Raw genomic sequence first — 25359 nt, 5'->3', positions numbered from 1 at the left:
TAGATTGTGGATTAGCTTTCCAAAGAAGCTGTATAGGGAAAGATAAATATGGTTTAAAAAAAACCAGAAAACAATCTCTGACCTTAAGAAGTCAAAGCCAAAGAACAAAAAAAACAAACTGGGTAAAATATTAAACACTCACGGACAGACAAAAGGTCGATTTCTTTAACAGAAAAAATTTTTGCAAATCAGCTTATCTATTTGAGAGAGAAAGAGCACAAACGATGGGGGGGGCAGACAGAGGGAGAAGCAGTCTCTCCACTAAGTGGGGATCCATCCCAGGACCCCGGGATCATGCCTGACTTGAGCCGAAGGCGCTTAACTGATTGAGCTACCCAGCCACCCCGCAAATCAGCTTTTTTTGTTGATTTAATAAAGTTTTATTTTCCAAAATGTACAGTTGGTGGATTGTTCATGCATCTTCACCAGATCAGCTTTTAAAAAACTAATAGAAATGGGGGCACCTGAGTGACTCAGTGGGTTAAAGCCTCTGCCTTCAGCTCCGGTCGTGATCTCAGGATCTCTGCTCAGTGGGGAGCCTGCTCCCTCCTCCCTTCCTCTCTCTCTCTCTGCCTGCCTCTCTGCCTACTTGTGATCTCTGTCTGTCAAATAAATAAATAAAATCTTAAAAAAAAAAAAACCAGGGGCGCCTGGGTGGCTCAGTGGGTTAAGCCTCTGCCTTCGGCTCAGGTCATGGTCTCAGGGTCCTGGGATCGAGCCCCGCATCGGGCTCTCTGCTCGGCAGGGAGCCTGCTTCCCCCTCTCTCTCTGCCTGCCTCTCTGCCTACTTGTGATCTCTGTCTGTCAAATAAATAAATAAAATCTTAAAAAAAAAAAAACAAACAAAAAAACCCCCCAAAAAACCCTAATAGAAATGGATATGTAGAAATTGACAAGCAAAAAAAAAAGGTCAGTAAAGCAGTGAAAATAAAATACACTTGATCACTCATGATTGAAGCCTTACAGATTAAAACATCAGTGAAATGTTGTTTCCTACCTACTGGATTGGGCAGGTTTATTTATTTTTTATTTTTATTATTTTTTTAAGATTTTATTTATGTTTTTGGCAGAGAGAGGCAGACCACAAGTAGGCAGAGAGGCAGGCAGAGAGAGAGAGGAGGAAGCAGGCTCCCCGATGAGCAGAGAGCCTGATGCGGGGCTCGATCCCAGGACCCTGAGATCATGACCTGAGCCGAAGGCAGAGGCTTTAACCCACTGAGCCACCCAGGCGCCCCTAGATTGGGCAGGTTTAAAAAAAATGTTGCTAATCCTTAATTGGTAGAAGGGTAAATTGGCATAGGAATTTAGAAGTGTTTGTCAGAATAAAAAAAATTTTGCTTGGTTTTGATTCAGTAGGAATCCTTTTAGGAATTCCTTTAGGAATTTGTGCAACTTCTTACTTAGGGTAACTTATTGTCAAAGATAAGTTAGCAAAAACATATATGAAACCAGTAAATGGTGAACCACATCTTTATTGGGGACAGTTTCAGGAACTTCTAGTAGTATTTGGAAACGCCATAGGTTTCCTTAGATTGCTAAAAACTAATCTTTAGCTAGAATAGCAAGTTTTCAACCCTGGGTGTACATAAAAACCATCTGACTGATTCTCTGACGATATTAGGACCCCCAGATGTAATGACTGAATTGATCTGAAATGGGACCTTGTTATCTGAATTGTTTAAAAGTTCTCCAGGTGACACCTATATGCAGCCAAATTTGAGAACTACTTACTCTAGAGGAAGACCCATTTTTCCTGTGGATGTGTTGAATTTTCTTTTGGCAGAAGCCAGTACTCCACTGGGCATGTAAACTGTTGTACATATTTTTTTCAGTTTCTTTCACTCTGCCATTGACTTTCTCATGATAATCTGGGTTCAGCTGGTATATTAGTTTCCTGTTGCTTACAGTTCTGACAGTCAGAAGTCCAAAATGGGTCATAAGGGATTAAAATCAAGATGTTGGCAGGTCTGCATTTCTTCTGGAAGCTCTAGGGGAGAATTCGTACCTTTTCCTTTTCTAGCTTCTAGAGGCTGCTGACACCCTCTTAGCTCATGGGTCCTTGCTCTGCATACCAGAAGCATAGCATCTTAGATGTTCACTCTTTGTTATCCCTGTCTCCTTCATCACGTCACCTTCTCTCTTATAAGGACTCTTCTGATTATATTGGCCCAAACTCACATAATCTAGGATAATCTCCCCATCTCAAAATTCTTAATTTAATCACACTGGCACAGTCCTTTTTGTCATGTAAGGTGACATAGTCACAAATTCTGGGCATTAAGATGTAGACACTTTGGGGGGCCCATTCAGTGTACTGCAGTTGGAGACGTGAGAAGGCCACTAAAAATTTATAAATGCAGTATTTTAGTTTATCTTAAATTGATATCATATTTTATCCCACAGTCTAAATTAGTTTCTATATAGTAAGTTATGATTATTTATTACCCCTCAGGAGTAATATGCAGTTTTTGTCTTTGTTGTTAGAAATGTAGGTTGAATAGGATAGGCTGTGTTGTCTCATTTTTATTACAACAGTAATAGCTATCATATGTTCTTCACAGGATTCTGTGAAGTAAGTACTTTATTTCAGCCCTGGCAAGATTTCATACTTTGATTTTTGTCTTTCAGGTATACACCTAGAATTGGAATTGCTGGATCATATGGTAATTCTGTGTTTCATTCTTTGAAGGACTTGCCATACTTTTTTCAAAACTGGCTGCTATATCATTTTATATTTCCAAAAGCAGCACACTAGGGTTTGACTTTTGCCACATCTTCACGAATACTTGCAGTTTTCTGTTTTGTTTTGTTTTTTATACTAGTCATGTAGCCATCCTAATGGGTATAAAGTGTGATATTTTGTGGTTTTGATTTGCATATTTCTAATGATTAGTGATATTGAACATTTCTTCATGTACTTGTTGGCCATCTGTTTATCTTCTCTGGAGGAATGTGTCTATTCAGGTCTTTTTCCCATTGTTTTAATTGAGTTGTTTTTGTTGTTGTAGTAATTCTTCATATATTCCAGATATTAATCATTTATCAGATACATGATTTGTGAATTTTTCTCCCATTTTGTGTGTTGCCTTTTCACTCTTGATAGTGTCCTTTGATGTACTAAAGGTTTTGATTTTTTTTTTTTTTTTAAAGTAAGCTCTATGACCAACATAGGGCTTGAACCCACAACCTCGTCATGAATTGCCTGCTCTACTGACTGAGCCAGTCAGGTACCCCTAAAAAGTTTTAATTTTAATGAAGTCCAGTTCATCAGTTTTTTCTTTTATCACCTGTGCTGTTGGTGTCCTATCAAAAAAAAAAAAATCATCTTAACAATATTAAGTCTTTCTGATCCATGAAAATAGGATGGGATATCTTTACATTTACTTAATGTCTTTCAACAGTGTTTTATAATTTTCAGTGTAGAAATCTTTGCTTTAGTTAAGTTTATTCCTAGTATTCTTTTTGATACTTTTGCAAATGGAATTTTTTTCTTGATGTCCTTTTTAGACTCTTTATTGTTAATGTGTAGAAATGCAATTGTTTTTTGTATGTTGACTCCTCCCCTCTGCAATTTTGCTCAATTCATTTAATCAGTTTAGTTTTTAACTTTTTTTGTGGAGTCTGTAGGGTTCACTATAAAATCATATCATGTGTAAACAGATATTTTTTCTTTTCTAGTGTGGATGCCTAATTGATGTGGGTAGACTTTCAGTATAATATGTTGAATAGAAGTGGCAAAAATACCATTTCCTTTTTGGTTTCTCACTTTTTTTTTTTTTTTAATTAAAGTATCAAAATCTTAACAGCCACAAGCTTGGGAGTTTATAGCTTTCTTCTCCTTTCTTTCTCATTTCCTATACCCCAAGTATTTTGCCTCCTACGTATTTTGCAGCTCTGCTCTCCCTAATTCACCCTTAGTATTAACAGACTCATTGTATTCATTTCTTTTTTTTTTTTTTTTTTAAGATTTTATTTATTTGACAGTCAGAAATCACAAGTAGGCACAGAGAGGCAGGCAGAGATAGAGGGGGAAGCAGGCTCCCTGCTCAGCAGGGAGCCTGATGTGGGGCTTGATTGTATTCATTTCTTATTTGAATTATTGCATAAGCTGTTTAACTGATATTCTTGCCTCCTGCAAGTCCATTCTCCACTGTTACCAGAGTTGGTCTGTCTCAGAAGCAAATCTCACCTTGTCATTGAATTGTAGATTTTTCCTGAGACCTTTGCATGGCTTTTAGTCTTCCCTGATCTGGTCTACAGTTTATTTATTTATTTATTTATTTTATTTATTTTTTTTTTAAGATTTTATTTATTTATTTGACAGAGAGAAATCACAACAAGGCAGAGAGGCAGGCAGAGAGAGAGAGAGAGAGAGAGGGAAGCAGGCTCCCCGCTGAGCAGAGAGCCCGATGCGGGACTCGATCCCAGGACCCTGAGACCATGACCTGAGCCGAAGGCAGTGGCTTAACCCACTGAGCCACCCAGGCGCCCCTGGTCTACAGTTTAATTCTTCATCTTCACTCCCTACCTGTCTCTTTTCACTCATTTAATAGTGATCTAGTTAGAGTTCCCCAGCACACCATACTGAGTTGGGCCTTTGCTTGTTATGATGATCCTTCCGGACTGCTCTTTCCTCATTTGGTTAACTTCCACTTGACTTTAAAGTCTCTTCTTTCAAGGAAAAATCTCGTTTCTCTGGGAAACCTTTCTGGTTTTCCATTTGACTATTGTTGTTTGTTTTGTTTTGGTTTTTGGTCCTCTTGTAGCATTTACCAAATGGTATTGAAAGCATGTTCAGGACCCAATAGTCAGTGAGCACTTGGAGGGTCTCTTTTCCTATCACATGGTAGTTCTCAGTAAATGTTTCCTAAGCTGCTGACCTCAGCTGTTTTTCTTTATGGGTCTGTTAGCTAGCTTCTAATATGGATAGGCAGAGGGAGCAGAAGGAAAACAAGGTGGCTGCTGCTGCTACAACTGGTGTTGACCAATATTAGACCTTGGTAGGAGAGACTGAATTGGGTCATTAAGAAACTGTTGTGGGGGGACGGTGGAGGTTCATGAAAATGAAGTAGTGTTTGAAGAGATGAGATAGTGATGGGTGATAAGTATGGTAGGAGGGCACAGATCACACTAATTATCTAGATCTGCATTTTAATTGGTGCTTTAAAAATTCTTAAAACAGTTATTTTCCCTGTAACAATAACTCTGTTATATAAGACTAGAAAACCTTGTTACCAGTGCTTGAAAACTTAAGATTGGGTAATGAAGATTTGGTGAATCATCTTTGAAAGTTTCCTGCTCTGCTCTGCAATATGTAAAACATATAATCCAATTAGGAATTGATTATATTGCCTTTTTATTTTTCATTTATTTATTTATTTTTTAAAAAAGATTTTATTTATTTGACAGAGAGAGAGATCACAAGTAGCCAGAGAGGCAGGCGGAGAGAGAGGGGGAAGCAGGCTCCCTGCTGAGCAGAGAGCCTGATGCAATGCTGGGATGCGATGCGGGCTAGATCCCAGGACCCTGAGATAATGACCTGAGCCGAAGACAGAGGCTTAACCCACTGAGCCACCCAGGCGCCCCTATATTACCTTTTTAAATAAAGATGCTATTAGGTTACCAAAGTAATTTTGATGAGTATTCCAGATGTTTAGTACAGTGGTATCTTTTTCAATAAAGAATACTGCCTTTGTGCCTTTACTCTAGAAGCTTACAAAAATTAATGTCTGTTTTACAGCTGTAGTTTTAGATTAAACTGCTGCAAGTGGTTTTTATGAGGTGATACTTACTGCAGGCGGTGTTATGATGGCAGTTGTATTGCTTGGTCAGAATTTATTATTGCTCCCTGGTTTGCCTAGTCTTGAATACAGTTTCTAAAATTGAACACCTGTATCCTTAAGCAAGCAGTGTTTTAATTAAGGAACAAGTAGTTTGCTCATTCACATGTTGTATAAAGAGGAAAAGAAAAATGCTAAAGATTGAGAGAGCTAATTTGAAATGATGTGTATTTACTTTATGTTCAGAAAGGACAATAACCATGAAAGAAAAAGATATATTTCTTGTTCAAAAATAGTTTCTTAGTTTTTTTCATAGTGCTTAGGGAAGCAAATCTCAAATGAGGATAAGTGCTTCATGGGAAGATGGGATAATCTAATTTAAAGTTATTGTATTTTCTGATATATATTTTATAATTTGAAAAATGAAGGAAACAAATTATGTGCAGGATGAAGACATAAGTGTTGGCTGCAAGGAATTGGTTATACACTTAAGCTTGCTTTGGCAAGTTTGGTAGGCTGAAAAATGGGCTCTTCCAGAATGTCCACATTCTAATCCTTGCAATCTGTAATGTTACTTTGTTTGGGGCTGGATTGGGTGTGTGAGGAAGTCTTTGCAAATGTCATTAAATTAAAGGTCTTGTTATGAAGAGATTATCCCGGATTATCTGGGTGGGCTCTAAATGTCATTCTGTATCTTTTGAGTGAGGCAGAGGGAGATTACTTACACAGAAGAGGAGGCAGTGTGGCCACAAGGGAAGGAATGCCAGCTGGAAGAAACAACAGAATTTCCAATAAAACCTCTGGAAGAAGCACAGCCCTGCCCGCACCTTAATTTTGGCCCAGTGGTACTGATTTAGGACTTTGGGCCTCCAGAAGTAAGAGAGTATGGTAATTTGTTAGAGTTGTAGGAAATCGATACAGCAATCACTTTTCAAAGTGCAAATGGACATTTCTAAACAACTCCATTTACGTAAACTCTTTCTCCTTTGGTGGGGGGGCTATAATTTATAACTTACTCATATTAGTCTTTAATTCTATTTAAAATATTCTGTACACCAGGCAATTTTTATGATTAATGCAACTGGTGAACATTCTTTGGCACAGAACTTTGAAGTTTTAGCTCAAAATAATTTATATTTAAAGCCTCCTTTTTTGGGTAAAGTGTTTTATCCGGTCTGGAAACTCCCTTGTGGTTGCTTTGGTATAGCTATACTTTGATATAGCTATACAGTTTAGACTCCTAAAATTTTACAACACAGGCCCAGCCTTTTTGGCTGCACAGTTTCTATTTAATATGAATTCTTCTTTCAGTATACTACAGAAAATGTACACGTGAAGCTTTTACTGAGAATTATGTTACGAGTTCACTGTGACCCAGCACGTACTAGGGTCTCAGTTAAGACTTCGATGTATTGGGACGCTGACCAAACGATAAATAAAGGCCATGTAAGATCTTTTTTTTTTCTTTTTTTTTTGTGTGTGTGTTTTTTTTAAGATTTTTATTTATTTATTTGACAGATAGATATCACAAGTAGGCAGAGAGGCAGGCAGAGAGAGAGAGAGAGAGAGGAGGAAGCAGGCTCCCTGCTGAGCAGAGAGCCCGACGTGGGGCTCGATCCCAGGACCCTGGGATCATGACCTGAGCCGAAGGCAGAGGCTTTAACCCACTGAGCCACCCAGGCGCCCCCTTTTTTTTTTCTTTTTTTAAAAGATTTTATTATTAGAGAGAGAGTGCGAGAGCATGCGCGGGGGAGGGCCAGAGAGAGGGAGACAAGCAGACTTCACACTGAGCAGGGAGCCAGATGCAGGAATCATCCCAGGATCCCAAGATCATGACCTGAGCTGAAAGGCAGACACTTAACTGACAGAGCCACCTAGGCGCCACTCGTCCTATACTCTTTTTTTTTTTTTTAAATATTTTATTTATTTGACAGAAATCACAAGTAGGCAGAGAGGCAGGCAGAGAGAGAGGAGGAAGCAGGCTCCCTGCAGAGCAGAGAGCCCGAAGTGGGGCTCGATCCCAGGACCCTGGGATCATGACCTGAGCCGAAGGCAGAGGCTTTAACCCACTGAGCCACCCAGGCGCCCCTCGTCCTATACTCTTAATGATCAGACTCAGGTGTACCTGGCCTGTATTATCTTAGTCCCTTCAAAGATTGTGTTCGAAGAGGGAGGGATAGTCCCAAAGACATCCATTTGAATGTCTTTGAATGTTCTGCAAAACTGTGGTTCAGGATGAGCTTCTTTATGTTACTTTATGTCCTTTTTTTAAAGATTCTACAAGTTTCTAATAAAGTCTGGGCCTGCAATGTCTTTATTATTTCTCTTTTTCTTTTAAGCTACACTTAATGTTCAGCCCATACAGTTTACTAGCAGTAGGCAACTGACAAATCTCTTTCTGGCAATTTTTTGTTACTGAAAAGGCCTTTAAGAGTAGTCTTGGATTAATTGGCCTGCTGTTTGATTTTTTTTTTTTTAATCACCTGAAGCACACAACCAAACATTTTTATGTTTTTTTCTAAAATAATTTAATCTTTTTAAAAAGTGATTAATGTAATATTTTTAGTACGTTAGGGAGTGGCTAAGTAGTTTTTCTCCCTGATCTTTTATATTTTAGGTGGCCGGGGGCTGAGAAATAAGAATTCTTATTTATTGAAATAAATCAAGGAAATGATGCCCTCTCCCTTTTATTACCATCATTCATGAAATATGCCAGGCACTTCATATGAACATCTCATTCAACTTTGCCAATGACCCTGAACATTTCTGTCACTTTCCAGATTAAAAAAAAAAAAAAAAAAGACCTTGAAAAATTTGAATATAGGTCCATAACTAGTAGCAGCCAGTATTATGATGCATATGCAAGATGATTCAGTTCCAAAAATCATTTACTGTACTTTCTGGGTGTTTTGTTTTTTTGTACCATAAAATAAAGACATACCTAAAATACAGAGTTCTCTGTTCTTATTCTTGAGGAATTTGTGATTTAGTCTGTCCATTTTTCCTTCTAGGGGAGATAGAGAATGGTCTCAGGAGCAAATGTATAGCTTATTCAAAGGAGTTGAGGGTCTTGGGGGCCTCAAAGAATTGAATGTTTTATTATTATTATTGTTTTCAGTTTTTCAGAAATCTGTTCTTTGCTACATGTAATCTCTAATAGACTTGACCATGATTTTTTAAATTCCCCTTGACCAATTAAAGGATTGTAGATTAGGGATGGGATTTTAAAAAAATGGCAGGGGCACCTGGGTGGCTCAGTGGGTTAAAGCCTCTCTGCCTTCAGCTCAGGTCATATTCCCAGAGTTCTGGGATTGAGTCCCATAGGGCTCTCTGTTCAGCAGGGAGCCTGCTTCCTCCTCTCTCTCCTTCTCTCTCTCTGCCTGCCTGGCCTGCCTATCTGCCTACTTGTGATCTCTATCTGTCAAATAAATAAAATCTTAAAAAAAAAAAAAAGGCATTTTAGGAAGCCTCTATTTGCCAGGCACTGTTAAAAGAATATGTATGTAGGAACAGTGTTATGATTAGTGGTTAGGTCCTTAGACTAGTCTTCAGAAGACTAATCCATAATGTGATTGAACCTAGCATGCAAATTTTCAGTAGTTCATACATTTCATTAAATTCATTACTTAAGTATAGTATGTTTTTAGGGCGCCTTGGTGGCTTAGTCAGTTAAGTGTCTGTCTTGGGCTTCGGTCATGATCTCCAGGTTCTGGGATCGAGTGCCACATCTGGCTCCCAGCTCAGCAGGAAGTCTGCTTCTGCCTCTCCCCATGCTTGTGCTCTCTCTGTCTCTGTCTCTCAAATGAATAAATTAAAAAAAAATCTTTAAAAAAAGTTTAAAGGATAGTGTGCATGTCTTTTTTTTTTTTTTTTTTTTAAGATTTATTTATTAGAGAGAGTATATACTTGGGGGTGGGACAGAGAGGATGGGACAGGGGGAAAGAGGGAGGATCCCGAGCAGGCTCCACACCCAGTGACTGAGCTGAAACCAAGGGTCCAATGCTTAAATATGCCACCCCGGCGCCCCTAAGTATAGTATTTTATTTTTTTTTTAAGATTTTATTTTAATTATTTTGGAGAGAGGGGGAGAGTGAGTGAGCATGCAAGCAGGGAGGGGCCAGAAGTAGAGGGAGAGAAGCAGACTCTATGCTGATCTTGGAGGCCAGTGATCATGACCTGGGCCAAATTTGAGTATTGGCTTCTTAACCACCTGAGTCACCCAGGCAGCTCTATAGTATGTTTTTAATGGAAAAGCTTAGGATGGAAATTTTAGTTTCCAAGCTGGAGACTTAATGTATTCTTGTCCTGAAAAAACAATTTTTACATTTATTTTTTTAAAACTGTCACTTTTTTTTTTAAGATTTTATTTATTTATTTGACAGAGAGAGAGACAGTGGGAGAGGTAACACAGGCAGAGGGGGTGGAAGAGGGAGAAGCAGACTTCCCGCCGATCAGGGAGCCTGATGTGGGGCTCAATCCCAGGACCCTGGGATCGTGACCTGAGCCGAAGGCAGATGCTTAATGACTGAACCACCCAGGTGCCCCTAAAAAAATTATTTTTCTTAAAGCTTGAATTACAGTGATAAATTTAAGGAGCCAAATTTATAATAAAATGATACATTTTTAAAAGCTGTATTCTTGTTTTCCTGAAAGTTAAACACAAAATTTCTCGGGCAGGGATGGGTTAATTATTAAAGTAATAACCCCGTTGCCCCAGTTCTTCCCTCTCAGTGATGCAGTGAAACCTGGATGTTCATTTGGTAGGTAAGGAACATGAAGAACATGAATCTGGGAGCTTGTTTAGGTGTTTGCTCCCTCCTGAAAGAGGGAGGGAGACCTTTGCTCTCAATATGAACAAATGCTCAGTGGTTACAGAGGGGAAGATCCTGTTTCTTACACTTTGGAATGTAAATGAATGTGGGGAGGGTAGGGAGATCAGACAGGTGTTAGAATTTACAATCCGTGAATGTCTCCATAGTCTTATACCCCCTGAAGTATAAACACATACTTTTAAAGAGGTAAATCTCTTATCTATTCAGGTATCTTTAATTTTTCAAGACTTCTCTTTTGTAGGACAGATTTGATGCTCTGGTAGCTTTAACTATGCAGACACATAAAGATACTTTCTCTATACATAGAAAATGGACCAACTGATAGATTTTCCTTTTGTCTTTTTTACCATGTTATTTTGAAGTATGTGTGTTTGGTTATGAAAATATGAAATGTTAAGGTTGTCTAATTTTAGCTCCTTTATTGAGTGATCACTGCTGAGTTCTACAGCAAATATTTATTAACTCCTATATGCCAAGCACAGTGCAGAGTTCTGGGGATATTGTGAATAAGAGAAATATTCTGCATTCAAGGGACTTAGAGACTATAAAAGTGCTGTGATGAAAAAGGAAAAGAGAGGAGACATGAGCAAATGGCAAAGAGAGAGAATTTTGTTAGAACCCATGAAGGAGGTAGCAATGGCAAAATCTTAGGGGGTGGGGTGGGACCAAAGCATTCAGTTCCAGATGGAAAGGATGCACTAGTAAAAAAAATTCTAGAATGAGAATGAGCTTGGCAAGATAGAAGGATGGCAAGTATGGGTGAAACATAGTGCACAGAACTCAAAATCACAAATATACATTTAGGTGTTCGGATTTTTTTTTCCTGGTATTGCTAAAATAGGGTCATGTTACATGCATTTTGCCCTGCAATGTGCTTTTTTTTTTTTTTTTTTAAAGATTTTATTTTTTTATTTGACAGAGATCACAAGTAGGCAAAGAGGCAGGCAGAGAGGCAGGGGGAAGCAGACTTTCCGCTGAGCAGAGAGCCCAATGCAGGGCCTGATCCCAGGACCCTGAGATCATGACCTGAACTGAAGGCAGAGGCTTAACCCACTGAGCCACCCAGGTGCCCTTGCAACGTGCCTTTTAAAAAGTTAATGTATGTTGTATATGTATGTTGAATTCTGTGTCAGCATGTATAGCTATATAGCTTTGGCAGTATCCCAATTAGCCATATTCCTATTGACAGACACATACAGACTTTTATGATTTTTTTGCTATCACGAACAATGCTGTGATCACCATTCTTGTATATATGTTTATTGCATACCTGTATGAGAATTTTTGTTGGATAGATTTCCTGAGAGAAGCATTACAAGGTCAGAACTTTTGACAGATTCAGGCTGCTTTGAGAGGTGAAGATTCAGCCAATACAGTACAGTGTTTTTGATTTGGCTAAAGAGGAGAGACAGTTCTTTTGGTATCTTTTCTTTCATTGGCATCTATTTGTCAGATACAGTTTTTTGATTCATAACTGTTAATTTTATTGAATGTTTTTAAAAGATAAATAAATGAGATTATTTCAGTTTAAAGTACCTGTGTATGTTAATATATATATGTGTGTGTGTGTGTGTGTGTGTGTGTGTGTGTACATATATATGTATAAGTTATGTGTATATATATGTATTGAAGTTCTGGGCTAATGTGTCTGTCTACTATTAATACTTTTTTTTGAGTAAATCATTTTTTTCTCATTTAAAAAAAATTTAAAATAACATATAATGTATTATTAGTTTCAGAGGTAGAGGTCAGTGATTTATCAGTCTTATGTAACACCCAGTGCTCATTACATCACATGCCCTCCTTAAAGTCCATCAACCAGTTGCCCCATCCCTCCCCCCCATCCCCTCTCAGCCCTCAGTTTGTTTCTTAAGATTAAGAGTCTCTTATGGTTTGTCTCCCTCTCTGATTTCATCTTGTTTTATTTTTTTCCTCTCTTCTCCTGAGATCCTCTGTTTTGTTTCTTAAATTCCACATATAAGTGAGATCATGTGATAATTGTCTTTCTCTGATTGCCTTATTTTGCTTAGCGTAATACCCTCTGGTTCCATCCATGTCATTGCAAATGGCAAGATTTCATTTTTTGGTGCCTGAGTGGTATTCCATTGCGTGCACACACACACACACACACACACACACACACACACACCCCATCTTTATCCATTCATATCTAGGCTCTTTCCATATTTTGGCTATTGTGGACGTTGCTGCTATAAACATTGGGGTGCAGGTGCCCCTTCGGATCACTACATTTGTATCTTTGGGGTAGATACCTAGTAGTGCATTTGCTGGGTCATAGGGTAGCTCTATTTTTAACTTTTTGAGGAAGCTCCATACTGTTTTCCAGAGTGGCTACACCAGCTTGCATTCCCACCAGCAGTTGTAGGAGGGTTCCATTTTCTCTATCCTTGCCAGCATCTGTTTCCTGACTTGCTAATTTTAGCCATTCTCACTGGTGTGAAGGTGGTAGCGCATTGTGGTTTTGATTTGTATTTCCCTGATGCCAAGTGATGTTGAGCGTTTTTTCACGTGTCTTTTGGCCATCTCTGTATCTTTGGGGAAATGTCTGTTCATGTCCTCTGCCCATTTCTTTTTTTTATTTGACAGAGATCACAAGTAGGCAGAAAGGCAGGAAGAGCGAGAGGAAGGGAAGCAGGCTCCCTGCTGAGCAGAGAGCCCGTTGTGGGGCTCGATCCCAGGACCCCGGAATCATGACCTGAGCTGAAGGCAGAGAGGCTTTAACCCACTGAGCCACCCAGGCGCCCCTCTCTGCCCATTTCTTGGTTGGATTATTTGTGCTTTGGGTACTGAGTTTGGTAAGTTCTTCATAGATTTTGGATACTAGCCATTTATCTGGTAAGACATTTGCAAATATCTTCTCCCATCCTGTTGGTTGTCTTTTGGTTTTGTTGACTGTTTTCTTTTGCTGTGCAAAAGCTTTTTTTTTTTTTATAAGATTTTTATTTATTTATATGAAAGAGAGATAGCTAGAGAGAGCACACGAGTGGGGAGGAGAGGGAGTAGCAGGCTCCCCAGTGAGCAGGAAGCCTGATGTGGGGAGATGTGGAGCTTGATTCCAGGATTCTGGGATCATGACCTGAGCCAAAGGTAGAGGGTTAAATGAGGCACCCAGGCATGCCTTGATTCCCCTGCCTTAAATAGTTCCCTTTCTCCTATTGATTATGTAACCCAGAGCCCCTTTTTGTATCTTTTATATAGCACTCAAGAATTATTAGTTTGTTATATGTATGTTTGTTCTGTTTATTGTTGGTATTTCTAGCACCTTGTATAATGCATAGTGCGCAGTAGATAAATCAGTATTCCAGTGAGTGAATGAACGATTTCTAAACTTATGAAAGGATTAGGGAAGGAGAGGGACCCACCCAGATACATAGGCCTATTCTTAGGTCATTTGGATAGAAAGACTTCAGGAAAATTGGTAACCTGTAAGTCAAATTATTGGAACACTGTCCTAGCCCTGGCTAACTCACTGGAAAGCTTTTGTCTAGGTCAGGAATATACATGCATACCCCAATTTGAAGATGCCTGGTTAAATCATGTTAAGATCAGCTTTAGTAAGCAGTCATTCTCTACTGTTACGTATCATGTAAGGTTCATTTTTTCCTTTCTGAGTATGTACCCTCAGTCATTTATTTAACTTCTATTGAAAAGCAGACTTGGGGCGCCTGGGTGGCTCAGTGGGTTAAAGCCTCTACCTTCGGCTCAGGTCATGATCCCAGAGTCCTGGGATCGAGCCCCGCATCGCGCTCTCTGCTCAGCAGGGAGACTGCTTCTCTTCCTCTCGCTCTCTGCCTGCCTCTCTGCCTACTTGTGATCTCTGTCTGTCAAATAAATAAATAAAATCTTAAAAAAAAAGAAAAGCAGGCTCTTAGCATGGGAGAAAATATTAAGATGTATTTCAGTCAAGCCAGAAGGGTAGCTATGTAAGCAACTGTAATGTGATATAAATTGTACTTTGATTTTTTTGATTTTTAAAAATTTTATTTATTTATTTGCAAGTGTAACCGTTTCCTCTGGCTTCTTTCATGCTTTTTTCCTTCATCTTTGAATTTCTGTAGTATGAAAATTATGTACCATGGTGTAGTGTTTTTGGCATTTATTCTGCTGGAAGTTCTCTGAGCTTCCTGGATCTATGGTGTGATATCTGACATTAATTTTGGGAAGTTCTTAGTCATTACTGTTTTAATGATTTCTTCTGTTCCTTTCTCCTCCTCATATTCCCATTACATGTAGTTAAATCTTTTGAGGTTAACCCACAGTTCTTGGATATTCTGTTCTGCTCTCTTTTTTTTTTTCAGTCTTTGTTCTTTTTCCTTTTCAGTTTTTGAGGATTCTATTGATCTTGTCATCCTCTAGCTCAAGAGCTCTTGCCTGAGCAGTATCCAGGCTACTAATAAGCCCATCAAAGGCATTCTTCATGTCTGTTACAGTGTTTTTGATCTTTAGCATTACTTATTGTTTTTTCCTCAGGATTTCTTTCTTTTTTTTTTTTTTTTTAAAGATTATTTATTTATTTATTTATTTGACAGAGAGAGAGAGAGAGAGATCACAAATAGGTAGAGAGGCAGGCAGAGAGAGTAAGAGGGAAGCAGGCTCCCTTCAGAGCAGAGAGCCGGACATGGGACTCGATCCCAGGACCCTGAGATCATGACCTGAGCCGAAGGCAGCGGCTTAAACCACTGAGCCACCCAGGCGCCCCTTTCTCAGGATTTCTATCTCCCTGCTTACATTGCCCATGTGTTCTTATGTCTACTTTACTCATTAGAGCCCTTCACATATTAATCATAGTTGTTTTAAATTCCTGGTCTGATAATTCCAGGACTGTTTTGCCATGTCCACTTCTGATGCTTGCTTTGTGTCTTCAGATTGTGTTTTTGCCATTAGTATGCCTTGTCATTTTTTTCTAGATGGCCAGACATGATGTACTGGGTACAAGGAACTGCTGTAAATAGGCCTTTAGTTATGTGGTAGTGAGATGTAAGGTGAGAGGTAGGGCTCTATAGTCTTATAATTAGGTCTCAGTCTTTTAGTGAGACTAATACTATGTACTATGAGCTTCATTAGTGGTTCTCAGTTATTTTCCTCCCCCCTTAGGTGGGACAGGATGGCTAGAATAGGGTGGAGTTGGGTATTGCCCTTTCTAGGTCAGTTAGGTTCTTATAATATTCCAGCATGTTTGGTTCTGATTAACTAGTTTTTCCTAAGGGTCGGCCTTGTTAAGAAGAACATACTGCTCTGGCAAGCATAAGGGGGATTTTTCCTATTATTTCCTGTGGGAATCTGGTCAAGCTTCTGGAGGTAAATTTCATAGTATTTTGGGGGTTCTCCTATGACTGAGTCCTCCTGGAGTTTTTAACTATCAGACTTCCTTGCCCTGAGCCTCCAGCAATTTTTTAAAGATCTTACTTATTTATTTAGAGAAAAAGCAGGAGGGGTTGAGGGAGAGAGAGAGGATCCCAAGTCGACTTCACACACAGTGCATGGAGCCCAACGTGGGACTTCTCTCACGACTCTGGTATCATGACCTGAACCAAAATCAAGAGTTACATGCTCAACCCACTGAGCCACGTAGGTGCCCAGCAATTTTTTTTATTGCACTTCAGACTTCCCTACTTGACACTAATTCCTGTTGGAGTTTCCACTCCTGACTTGCTCTGGTAAGCTGAGATTCCCTGTATTTTGTCTTTTCTGTCTTAGGGGCAGTGGTTTTCTTGGGTTGTCCCCTTGCTTACGGACCCAAGAAGAGTTTTTGATTTTTTAGCCTCTACAGTTTTTGACTTGTGAGGACAAAGTGGTGACTAACATGTGGAACTGGAAACCAGAAGTCTAACCTTTTTTTTGTTTTAAAAAAGATAAACTTGGTGGGACGCCTGGGTGGCTCAGTTGGTTAGACAACTGCCTTCAGCTCAGGTCATGATCCCGGAGTTCCTGGATCGAATCCCGCATCGGGCTCCCAGCTCCATGGGGAGTCTGCGTCTCCCTCTGACCTTCTCCTCGCTCATGCTCTCTCTCACTGTCTCTCTCAAATAAATAAATAAAATCTTAAAAAAAAAAAAAGATAAACTTGGGGTGTCTGGGTGACCCAGTTGGTTGGGTGTCTGACTCTTGGTTTCATTTCATGTCGTGAGCTCCAAGTCCCGGAATTGCCTGTGGCCAGCTTTGCGCTCAGTGTGGGGTCTGCTTGTCCCTCTCCCTCCCTCTGCTCCCTGCCCCCAACACACGTGTGCTCTCTGAATCTCTCTCAATCTTTGAAAAAAGATAAACGTATTAAATCTTTCTATGTAGAACATGTAAGAATTTCTCATCTCTTTTTGCATATTCTCCTCATTTTGGGTAGTCACTTCTTGGGGGTGCTGTCTTGAAAAACTTCTGAGATAACTTTGAGCCCCTTGCAGAAGGATTGCGTGATCTGCCATACATATGAAGACATATAAGTCAGCATGGAAGTGCCAGGTATTTTCAGTCACTAAAAGAATATTGTGAATATCGTATTGCTATTTCTTCAACTTTGGTTATTGAAGCTGCAAGGTTTCAAAATCTGCCTGTAACTAAGTTTTTTTTTTATCAGATTTATTTTCTATTTCTGCCAAGTTTTCTTGTCCAGACTAATGTTCACTTTTCATTTGTACATTCTCTCCACAAAAGTGAGAGCCTAGTTTGTGCAGTTTGTTGGCTATCTCTTATTCAAGTATAATTGAGCTATTATAAGTTGGGTATTGGGCCAGATAGACCTAGATCTTTTTCTGTTGTACTGCAAAGCTCATCAGGAAGTAGTCATCCAGGAAGCACATTCCTGTTGCTGGAAAGAATTTCTAAGATTACTTTTTCTGACCTCATTTCTCATCTTCGCTGGCTTCATGTCTTCTCTCCGTCCTTTCAGGTTATAATTATTCCTAGGTGACCCATTCTTGTTTTCTCTGTCTATATATTAGTAGTATCTGTACATAGATAACTCCCAAATACTGTTCATTAAAATGAGAGTTCATTCTCTTATGAAAAACAGAAGCTATATGTGTTTCACATTCTTGGCTTGGACAAGCAGAAATGCAGCTTCTAACCAAATGAAAGAAGAAGAAAGGTTTTAAGTGATTTTGGGGAAGGGTAGAGTTTAGATTAAATTTAAATGGCACAGTATATTGACATAAAGAGGAACTAATTCTTGAAAGCTTTTCTGTTTAGTGACTGCCAAAAGTAGAAATCTGAGCTTCCTTTTACACAGGTAGAGCATGGCCTTTTAGGCCATGTATTATGTATATACTTCTTCTGTGTGTGTGAATTATGTCTTGAGGCAAAAAAAAAAAAAAAAAAAAAAAAAAAGGAATTTTTAAACCTTAGATTTCCATTGACCCTCCTTGGCCAGGTCACATTATTCCGATCTATATTATTCAGATCTACACTGCTGATATGTTCTCAGTAGAGATTGTGGTTTCGATAGTCAGCAAGATTGTATCCTTTCTTTGGGTCTCAGGATAACTGCTGTATTGTTTGGTAAGGTAACATCCATGCAGGAGCAGGTAAAACTCCAGACACCAGGAAACATGTGATTGTAATATAGACACAAACAGAAAGACTGGAAAACTTATCAAAGCCACAGAAATCCTAGTTTTTCCAAATACAGGAAAATCTGCATCTACAACTAACTTGTGAATTATTTCCTGCATCTTGTTGCCACAGGAATACAAATATCTAAATCAGATAATAATTTGGTTACGTGCGGGAGAGCTGATATCTCTAGAAGCGAGCCTTCAGTAGAAGGCTTTTACTTGATGGTTCCCGTTAATTTGCTGGGGGAGCTTTCTGGAGACAGAAGAAGGACTATTCTGTTTATAGTGGGCCTTAGGTTAACAGTTAAAGGTTGGGACATGGGATTAGGATTTGAAATTATTAGAAATTCCACCTGAGTAATTTTAGTTCTCTGAGAGATTTATTATGTTGTGTAGGATTTCTGGTAGGCAGAAATAATGTTGTGGTAGGATTATGTTGTGGTAGGATTTCTGGTAGGCAGAAATAATGGCACGTGTATCTACCAGGAAGCATAAAAGGCTCAAGGAATTTTTGCTTATTTGGGAGTCCACTAGTTCTGATAAGCAAAATGACTGAGAATACTCAAGGTACACTCAGCGAATGACCTTGAAATTGTAAAACTTTTTTTAAGGATTTTAGAAATTTATTTGAGAGAGCATGAGCAGGAAGAGGGGCGGAGGGAGAAGCATGCTCTCTGCTGAGCAGGGAACCCGATGCAGGCCTCAATCCCCGGACCTCTGATAATGACTTGAGCTGAAGGCAGAGGCTTAGCTGACTAAGCCACCTAGGCACCCCAGTCTTGAAATTGTTTAAAAAAAAAAAAAAAAAAAGTCACAACTTGCTCATTTGAAACATTTGATTATATTTATTTCAAATTTTGTGCTTGGGCAAGGGAGAAACTTCATATGGAATGTGGCTTTTGTTAAAAGAGGAGGCAAGGTATATAGAATTTTAGAGGGGGCTCGAACAGAGGTTAAGTTTCAGGGAAGTGCTTTTAGTTCTCAAAGCAAAGTTGAGCTAATTGCTGATTGGGTGAGTTCTTTTTCTTTTTTTAAGATTTTTACTTATTTATTTGACAGAGACACAGCGATAGAGGGAACGCAAGTAGGAGGAGTGGGAGAGGGAGAAGCAGGCTTCCCGCTGAGCAGGGAGCCTGATGTGGGGCTGGATCCCAGGACCCTGGGATCTTGACCTGAGCTGATGGCAGACGCTTAATGACTGAGCCACCCAGGTGCCCCAAGAGTTAGTTTTCTAAGACCATCTTCTCAAGTATCCTAGATTCCATTCCCCTATTCAAAGACAAGCATAGAAATTGGCCTTAACATTGTTCAGTTTATTCATAACTAGAGGGGAGAGGCAGAATTAATATCAGGGTGGTGAGGAAACCTTGAAATCCCATTAGATGGTGGACCATAGGCAGAACTAGATTATTTGGCCAAAAGGAAAGAAAAATCAGGTGGGATATGTAACAGTACCCAAATATTTGAAAGGCTGTCCTACAGAAAAATTATTAGTCATAATCAGTGTGCCTCCAGAGGGCAGCTGTGGGATGAATAGGTAGCAGTTTTGGGTTCAGCATTAGGAAGAGCTTTCTGTACATTATAAACTGACTTACTGTATCAAGTAGGGGATTTTTTTCATGAGTGGAGCTGTGAAAGTAGAGGCAGAATGATCAGGAGTTTAAAGTACTATAAAGTAGATTTTGTTATCTCTGCCAAGAATTGACCATACTGGAGAGTCTTAAGTTTGCCTGGTGTAGTTCTAAGTTCCAGGACCGTGATTTTAGAAGCATTTATTGTTTCTATTTATTGTTTAGGATTGACTTGATTTCTGTACATTCAGTAATAATTTTAGGTCTTTGTGCTTCCTGTTAGGCATTCAGAGATCAGTGATGGTCTCTTGCACTCAGATAGCTCATACTTATAAATGAAAAGATTCTTGCACTTTCAGTTTTTGAGGAGCTGGTGTGTCATTTCTACTTTGATTATTTGCAGGATTCACAGTTCCAAAAAATCAGTTTTGAGATTTACTTTCCTTCTGGGTACTGAAATTATTTTTCTTTTCTTTTTATTCTTTTTTTTTTTTAGTTTAAAAAAATTTTTTTTATTAACATAAAATGTATTATTAGCCCCAGGGGTACAGATCTGTGAATCGCCAGGTTTACACACTTCACAGCACTCACCATAGCACATAACCCTCCCCAATGTCCACAGCACAATCACTTTCTCCCTACCCCCCTTTTCCTGGCAACCCTCAGTTTGTTTTGTGAGAGTAAGAGCCTCTAATGGTTTTTCTTTTTCTTTTTATTCTTAGCAATGTCTCAGGCTGTGCAGACAAACGGAACTCAACCATTAAGCAAAACATGGGAACTCAGTTTATATGAATTACAACGAACACCTCAGGTAATGAAGACTAAGATAAATTTTGGGGAAATATGACACATACGGAAACTGGGATACATTTTTAGAAAATGAAAGCTTGAAAGAACAAAATGATAATAATGAACTTATATATAGGTAGTTTTGTGTATGTTTGGTTTATACTTCATTCATTGATTCAACATATAATGTCAGTGTATACTCTATACCAGGTCTTACACTAGGCACTAGGGGAAGTGAGTAAAATAGATGTGGCACCAGCTTATGGAATTTAGAGACATTAAATGAATAAATCCACAGAAGTACACATATGAGAAGTGTAAAGGGGGAAAGTCCTCAGTGCTATAACAAATAACAATGGGAGGGGCACTAGAGAGATTAAGAAGGTGAAGATGGGAAAGACTGGGGGAGGAGCAAGTTTGAAGGAGATAAACATGCTTAAACTGAACTCATTTTGAGATGCCTGTTAGGCAGGCAGAAATGTTAACCTAGGGGTCTGTACTAAATATAAAATTTTGGGGGGTGTCAGCACATTTTAAGCAATGAAAATAGAATAAGATCACCTGGAGAGAGAGATAAGCAGAGGGGCCCACAATTTCATCCGAGGAGCTTTAACATTTAGAAATAAAGGAAAAAAATGGAAAAGAAGCTGGCAGAGGAGACAGAAGGAACAGGCAAAGTAAAGAAAAATAGGAGATGGAGAGAGGATCAAAATCTAAGTGGAGGCGTCTTAAAGAGGGAGGATGTAGTTACTGTGTTTAACACTACTGAGAGGATAAGTAAGGTGTAAGGATTGGAAAATTGTACGTTGTATGTGGCAGTGTATACTTCATGATCTTGGCAGGAGTAAATTCACTTGAATAGATTGTGCTGTGTTGAAGGGGGAAAAGAGTGAAAAATGTGTAGGTAATTTTTCAGAGAAGTTTTATTCTGTAGAGAAGCAGAGAAATGGGAGTAGAAACTGGAGGGGAACATGGAATTGGGAAGTTTTTAAATTTTGTTTATAATATGAGAGATAAGAGGTGCACCAAGGACATCCCCGTGGCCTGCATGGCTTTCAGGTGTATTGGTCAGATTTCACTAGACAGCAGCCCCATGCAGATACTGCTCTAGGCTGATCCAGTGGAGAGTCCAGAGACTGCTGAAGCCTGAGAGCAAATAAAGTAATGGAAAGGATATACTTGAAAAGGGAGGAAGGAAGGTACTTTTGATAGGAAGAGGCATATTTTCTCTTTGTAGCAAGAAAGAAGATTTATAAAAATGTCAGAAAATGAGAGAACTCAACAGTGAAATTTTGAGGTGACATAAATCTTTTGAATGTTCAGATGTAGGAAGTTCTGCAGATAGAAGAAAAAGGTGTGAAATAAATAGCTTAGAAAAAAACAAGTTTGTTAGAAGAGAAACTTATTGCTTAGGGTGTTGAACTCTTGTTTGAAACTTGTGAAATTTTTAGTGATACCAGTCTGGTTGATTCCCCCCCCCCCTTTTTTTCTCCCACAGTGCTAGACACCTGCACAGGTACATAGATCAAGAACGTGGATGGTCGAGTTTATCTTGGGCTGGGATTTTGCTAGGCAAGTTTTAAAGAGGAAGAGGACAGACTTGGTTACTAGCTGAGTCGTCATCATACTCTGATAATTTCCTCATTTGTGAAATAGAGGTTTTAATTCCTGAGTCAAAAGTTTGTGTGTATTAAGTAAAGACGCTGAAAGTGCTTTCTATAGAGAGGTTGAGACATAATAAGACGTTCAAAAATAGTGGTAGTTATTGTAAATGTAAAGATATTTTACTTGAGTCCTTCATGGACAGTATCTTTTTTTTTTTTTTTTTTTAAGATTTTATTTATTTACTTGACAGAGAGAGATCACAAGTAGATAGGCAGGCAGAGAGAGAGAGAGAGGGAAGCAGGCTCCCTGCTGAGCAGAGAGCCCGACGCGGAACTCGATCCCAGGACCCTGAGATCATGACCCGAGCCGCAGGCAGCGGCCCAGCCCACCGAGCCACCTTAATGGACAATAGTTTCTGTATCTTTCCTTGTAGAGGAAACAAGTGTGGAGAGCCAGTGGAAGTAGGAAGTGTCAGTAACATATGGGAAGCCTTTTATTTCTACCTGCACCTTCCTCTTCAGGAGCCACCTATTAGACATCTCCTCAGTCCATAGGAGCCAGTATCTGTAACTTTAGAGCTAGATAATTTGTGCTCAGTGCCACCTTGTGGGAAAGGTGGGTAATGATGAAGAAAGCAGGCGTCATCTCTGCTGCTAGGAGATGTGCTGGAATTCTACACTGGAACTCCAAATGCATTTTTGCACTGAAACATTTTTACATATAACAGTTAGAAATTCTAATACTGGTACTGTGGGTTAAATTAGTTTGTAGGTTAGCCTGAGAACCTGACCACTTTGTATAAAACTGCTTCTGTGGATCAAGACTTTAGGTTCAAGAAGTGCATTCAGAATGAAACCCTGTTAAACTGTGTGTAAATCAGAAATACTTGTATTGGACTCTTAAAATATTTAAATGGATGGCATGAAATATATAGTTTGTTATCAAAATGGTAGAATTTGTGGAGATAGAAGAATTAAAGTTTATTTAGCTTTACCTTCCTCATTTTGAAGGTAAGAAGACAATGTTAAATTATTATTTAGAGTCATGTTAATATGGCTGGAACTAGAACGTAAGGCATCTGATTCTAAATTCAGTGTTTTTTTATTATGTTACTTGGCTTTTCAACACATTATTATGTTATTTTTTTAGCATTAAAATAAGATAATTGGTGGGACTGGGGTGTTGGGGAAGATTATGATAAAACTGAGTTGATGGTGGTGGCTGGGTGATGGGTACACAGTTCATTTTTGTCATTTTCAGTACTTTCGTTATGTTTCAACTTGTCCATAATAAAAAAAAAAAATAGGTAGCATTTAATCTTAAAGTGACTCTTCTATAGGAGGCAATAACGGATGGCTTGGAAATTGTGGTTTCACCTCGAAGTCTACACAGTGAATTAATGTGTCCAATTTGTTTGGATATGTTGAAGAACACCATGACTACAAAGGAGTGTTTACATCGTTTTTGTGCAGACTGCATTATCACAGCCCTCAGAAGTGGGTATGTTGAAATGAGTTATACTAGGTATTTAATTATACCAACATGGTGCTTATATGGGTTTTGAGAAGTATGCTCTAAGTATATGAATATTTTCATAAAAGAATTGATAAATTAATATGTATTAGTGATTAAATTTTCCTTGTAGGGCATGGATATCAAAAATTTATATTAGCAAGGAATAGATTTTTATTTCTAAAATGATTATATTTGAATTACCATTGGAAAGTAATAGAATTTTTGCCTATTGGCAAATATTGCCTGAAGCTCCCAAAATCTCGCTTACTCTCAAATCAGATTTTCAAAGAAATTCAGATTAATCAGTTTAAATTTCTGTGACTGAGTAAAGGTATTAGAATAGAGGTAACTATCCAGAAGTTGGATGTTTTTGTCCTTAGCTCAAAGATACTGACATTGTTTACATTTTCTTTCCCCTCTTTTTATTTAGCAATAAAGAATGTCCTACCTGTCGGAAAAAGCTAGTTTCTAAAAGATCACTAAGGCCAGACCCAAACTTTGATGCGCTTATCAGCAAAATTTATCCAAGTCGTGATGAGTATGAAGCTCATCAAGAGAGAGTATTAGCCAGGATCAACAAGCACAATAATCAGCAAGCACTCAGTCACAGCATTGAGGAAGGACTGAAGATACAGGCCATGAACAGGTATATGGGAAAGAAGGCCAGTGATGGTGGCCGTTTTTCTGAATACTTTTATTAAAGTATTGAATTTACTTAGCAGCCTCCACTTTGAAAAAGATACAATGTAACAATAAATAGAAGTTCTGCATGATTTCATGTCCATGCAGGCATAATATATACCTCCAGGTGTTAATAGGGTTTTTGGTTTACAATACTATTCTCTGTTGTACCCACTTCCCCCTCCAATTACCATTTCTTTTCTATAGCAAAACTGCTTGAAAAAGTTGTGCTCACTATCTCCAGTTCTTTTCCCACTCTGTTTTGAACCCCCTGTATTCAGGCTTTTTTCCCCTCCCCTACCTCCACATCACTTTATCAAATTTTCCATTGACCTCCAGATTGCAAAATTTAATCACTTATTCTCAGACCTCATTTTCCTGTCTTCCTCAGCAGCATTTGACACTTAATTTCTCTTTGAATGGTTTTCTCCACTTGGCTTTCAGGAGACAGTATTCTCCTGGTTCCTTTTGTATAAATCAGCTTATTCCTTAACTCAAATTTAACATGTCCAGTACTGAACTTTTTATTCTTACTCCCTACTCCTCTTCATTCTTGTTCATTTCAGTTGATGGCAACTGTCATTACACTTGCTTTAGCCAAAAACTTTGGCGTCACCCTTAACATTTTTCTATTTTCTCACATTGTATATCCCAATCTATGAATAAATACATATTTAACTTTTTCCGTAATATATCTACATTGGTCTAGGCCACCACCACCGTTCATTTGAAGTATTGAAATAGCCTCCTAATTGGTCTTTTTATTTTCCATGTTTTTCCTTACAAAGTCTGTTCTCAGCACATCCACAAGTGTGATTCTGTTAAACTGAAAGTCAGATCATGGTTCTCCTTTGCTTTGAAGCCTCTTATATCTATCTTCTCTTCACTTTCAGGTTAAATGACCTTAGTGATGGTTTTCAACACCCTGCATAATCTGGCCACTTTCTTACCCTCATTGTAGTTTCCTTTCTGATACTTCCTAATATATTCGGGCCTCAGTGAGAGTCATCATTTTCCAAAG

At 38.7% G+C, this 25359-nt stretch overlaps 1 protein-coding gene across 5 annotated transcripts in view; it reads left to right on the top strand.

Annotated features, from left to right (window-relative positions):
* The window catches only part of RNF2 (ring finger protein 2), a 46349-nt gene that overhangs the window by 13905 nt on the left and 7085 nt on the right, over positions 1-25359 (top strand). Inside the window, exons 2-5 of one of the 5 annotated variants that reach the window (XM_045983659.1) lie at positions 2629-2659; positions 20468-20559; positions 23482-23642; positions 24088-24303. In XM_045983659.1, the coding sequence (XP_045839615.1) occupies positions 20473-20559; positions 23482-23642; positions 24088-24303 (464 nt within the window). In that variant the 5' untranslated portion in view covers positions 2629-2659; positions 20468-20472. Of the gene's footprint in view, positions 1-2628; positions 2664-7097; positions 7227-13398; positions 13429-20467; positions 20560-23481; positions 23643-24087; positions 24304-25359 lie in introns of those variants that run through there. The other 4 variants (XM_045983660.1, XM_045983662.1, XM_045983661.1 and 1 more) reach the window with 4 other exon arrangements.

The sequence above is a fragment of the Meles meles genome, chromosome 17 (genome assembly GCF_922984935.1).
Source record: "Meles meles chromosome 17, mMelMel3.1 paternal haplotype, whole genome shotgun sequence".
Taxonomy (NCBI): domain Eukaryota; kingdom Metazoa; phylum Chordata; class Mammalia; order Carnivora; family Mustelidae; genus Meles; species Meles meles.
Note: the sequence above shows the minus strand (reverse complement) of the source record. Positions and strands in the feature narration are given on the sequence as shown.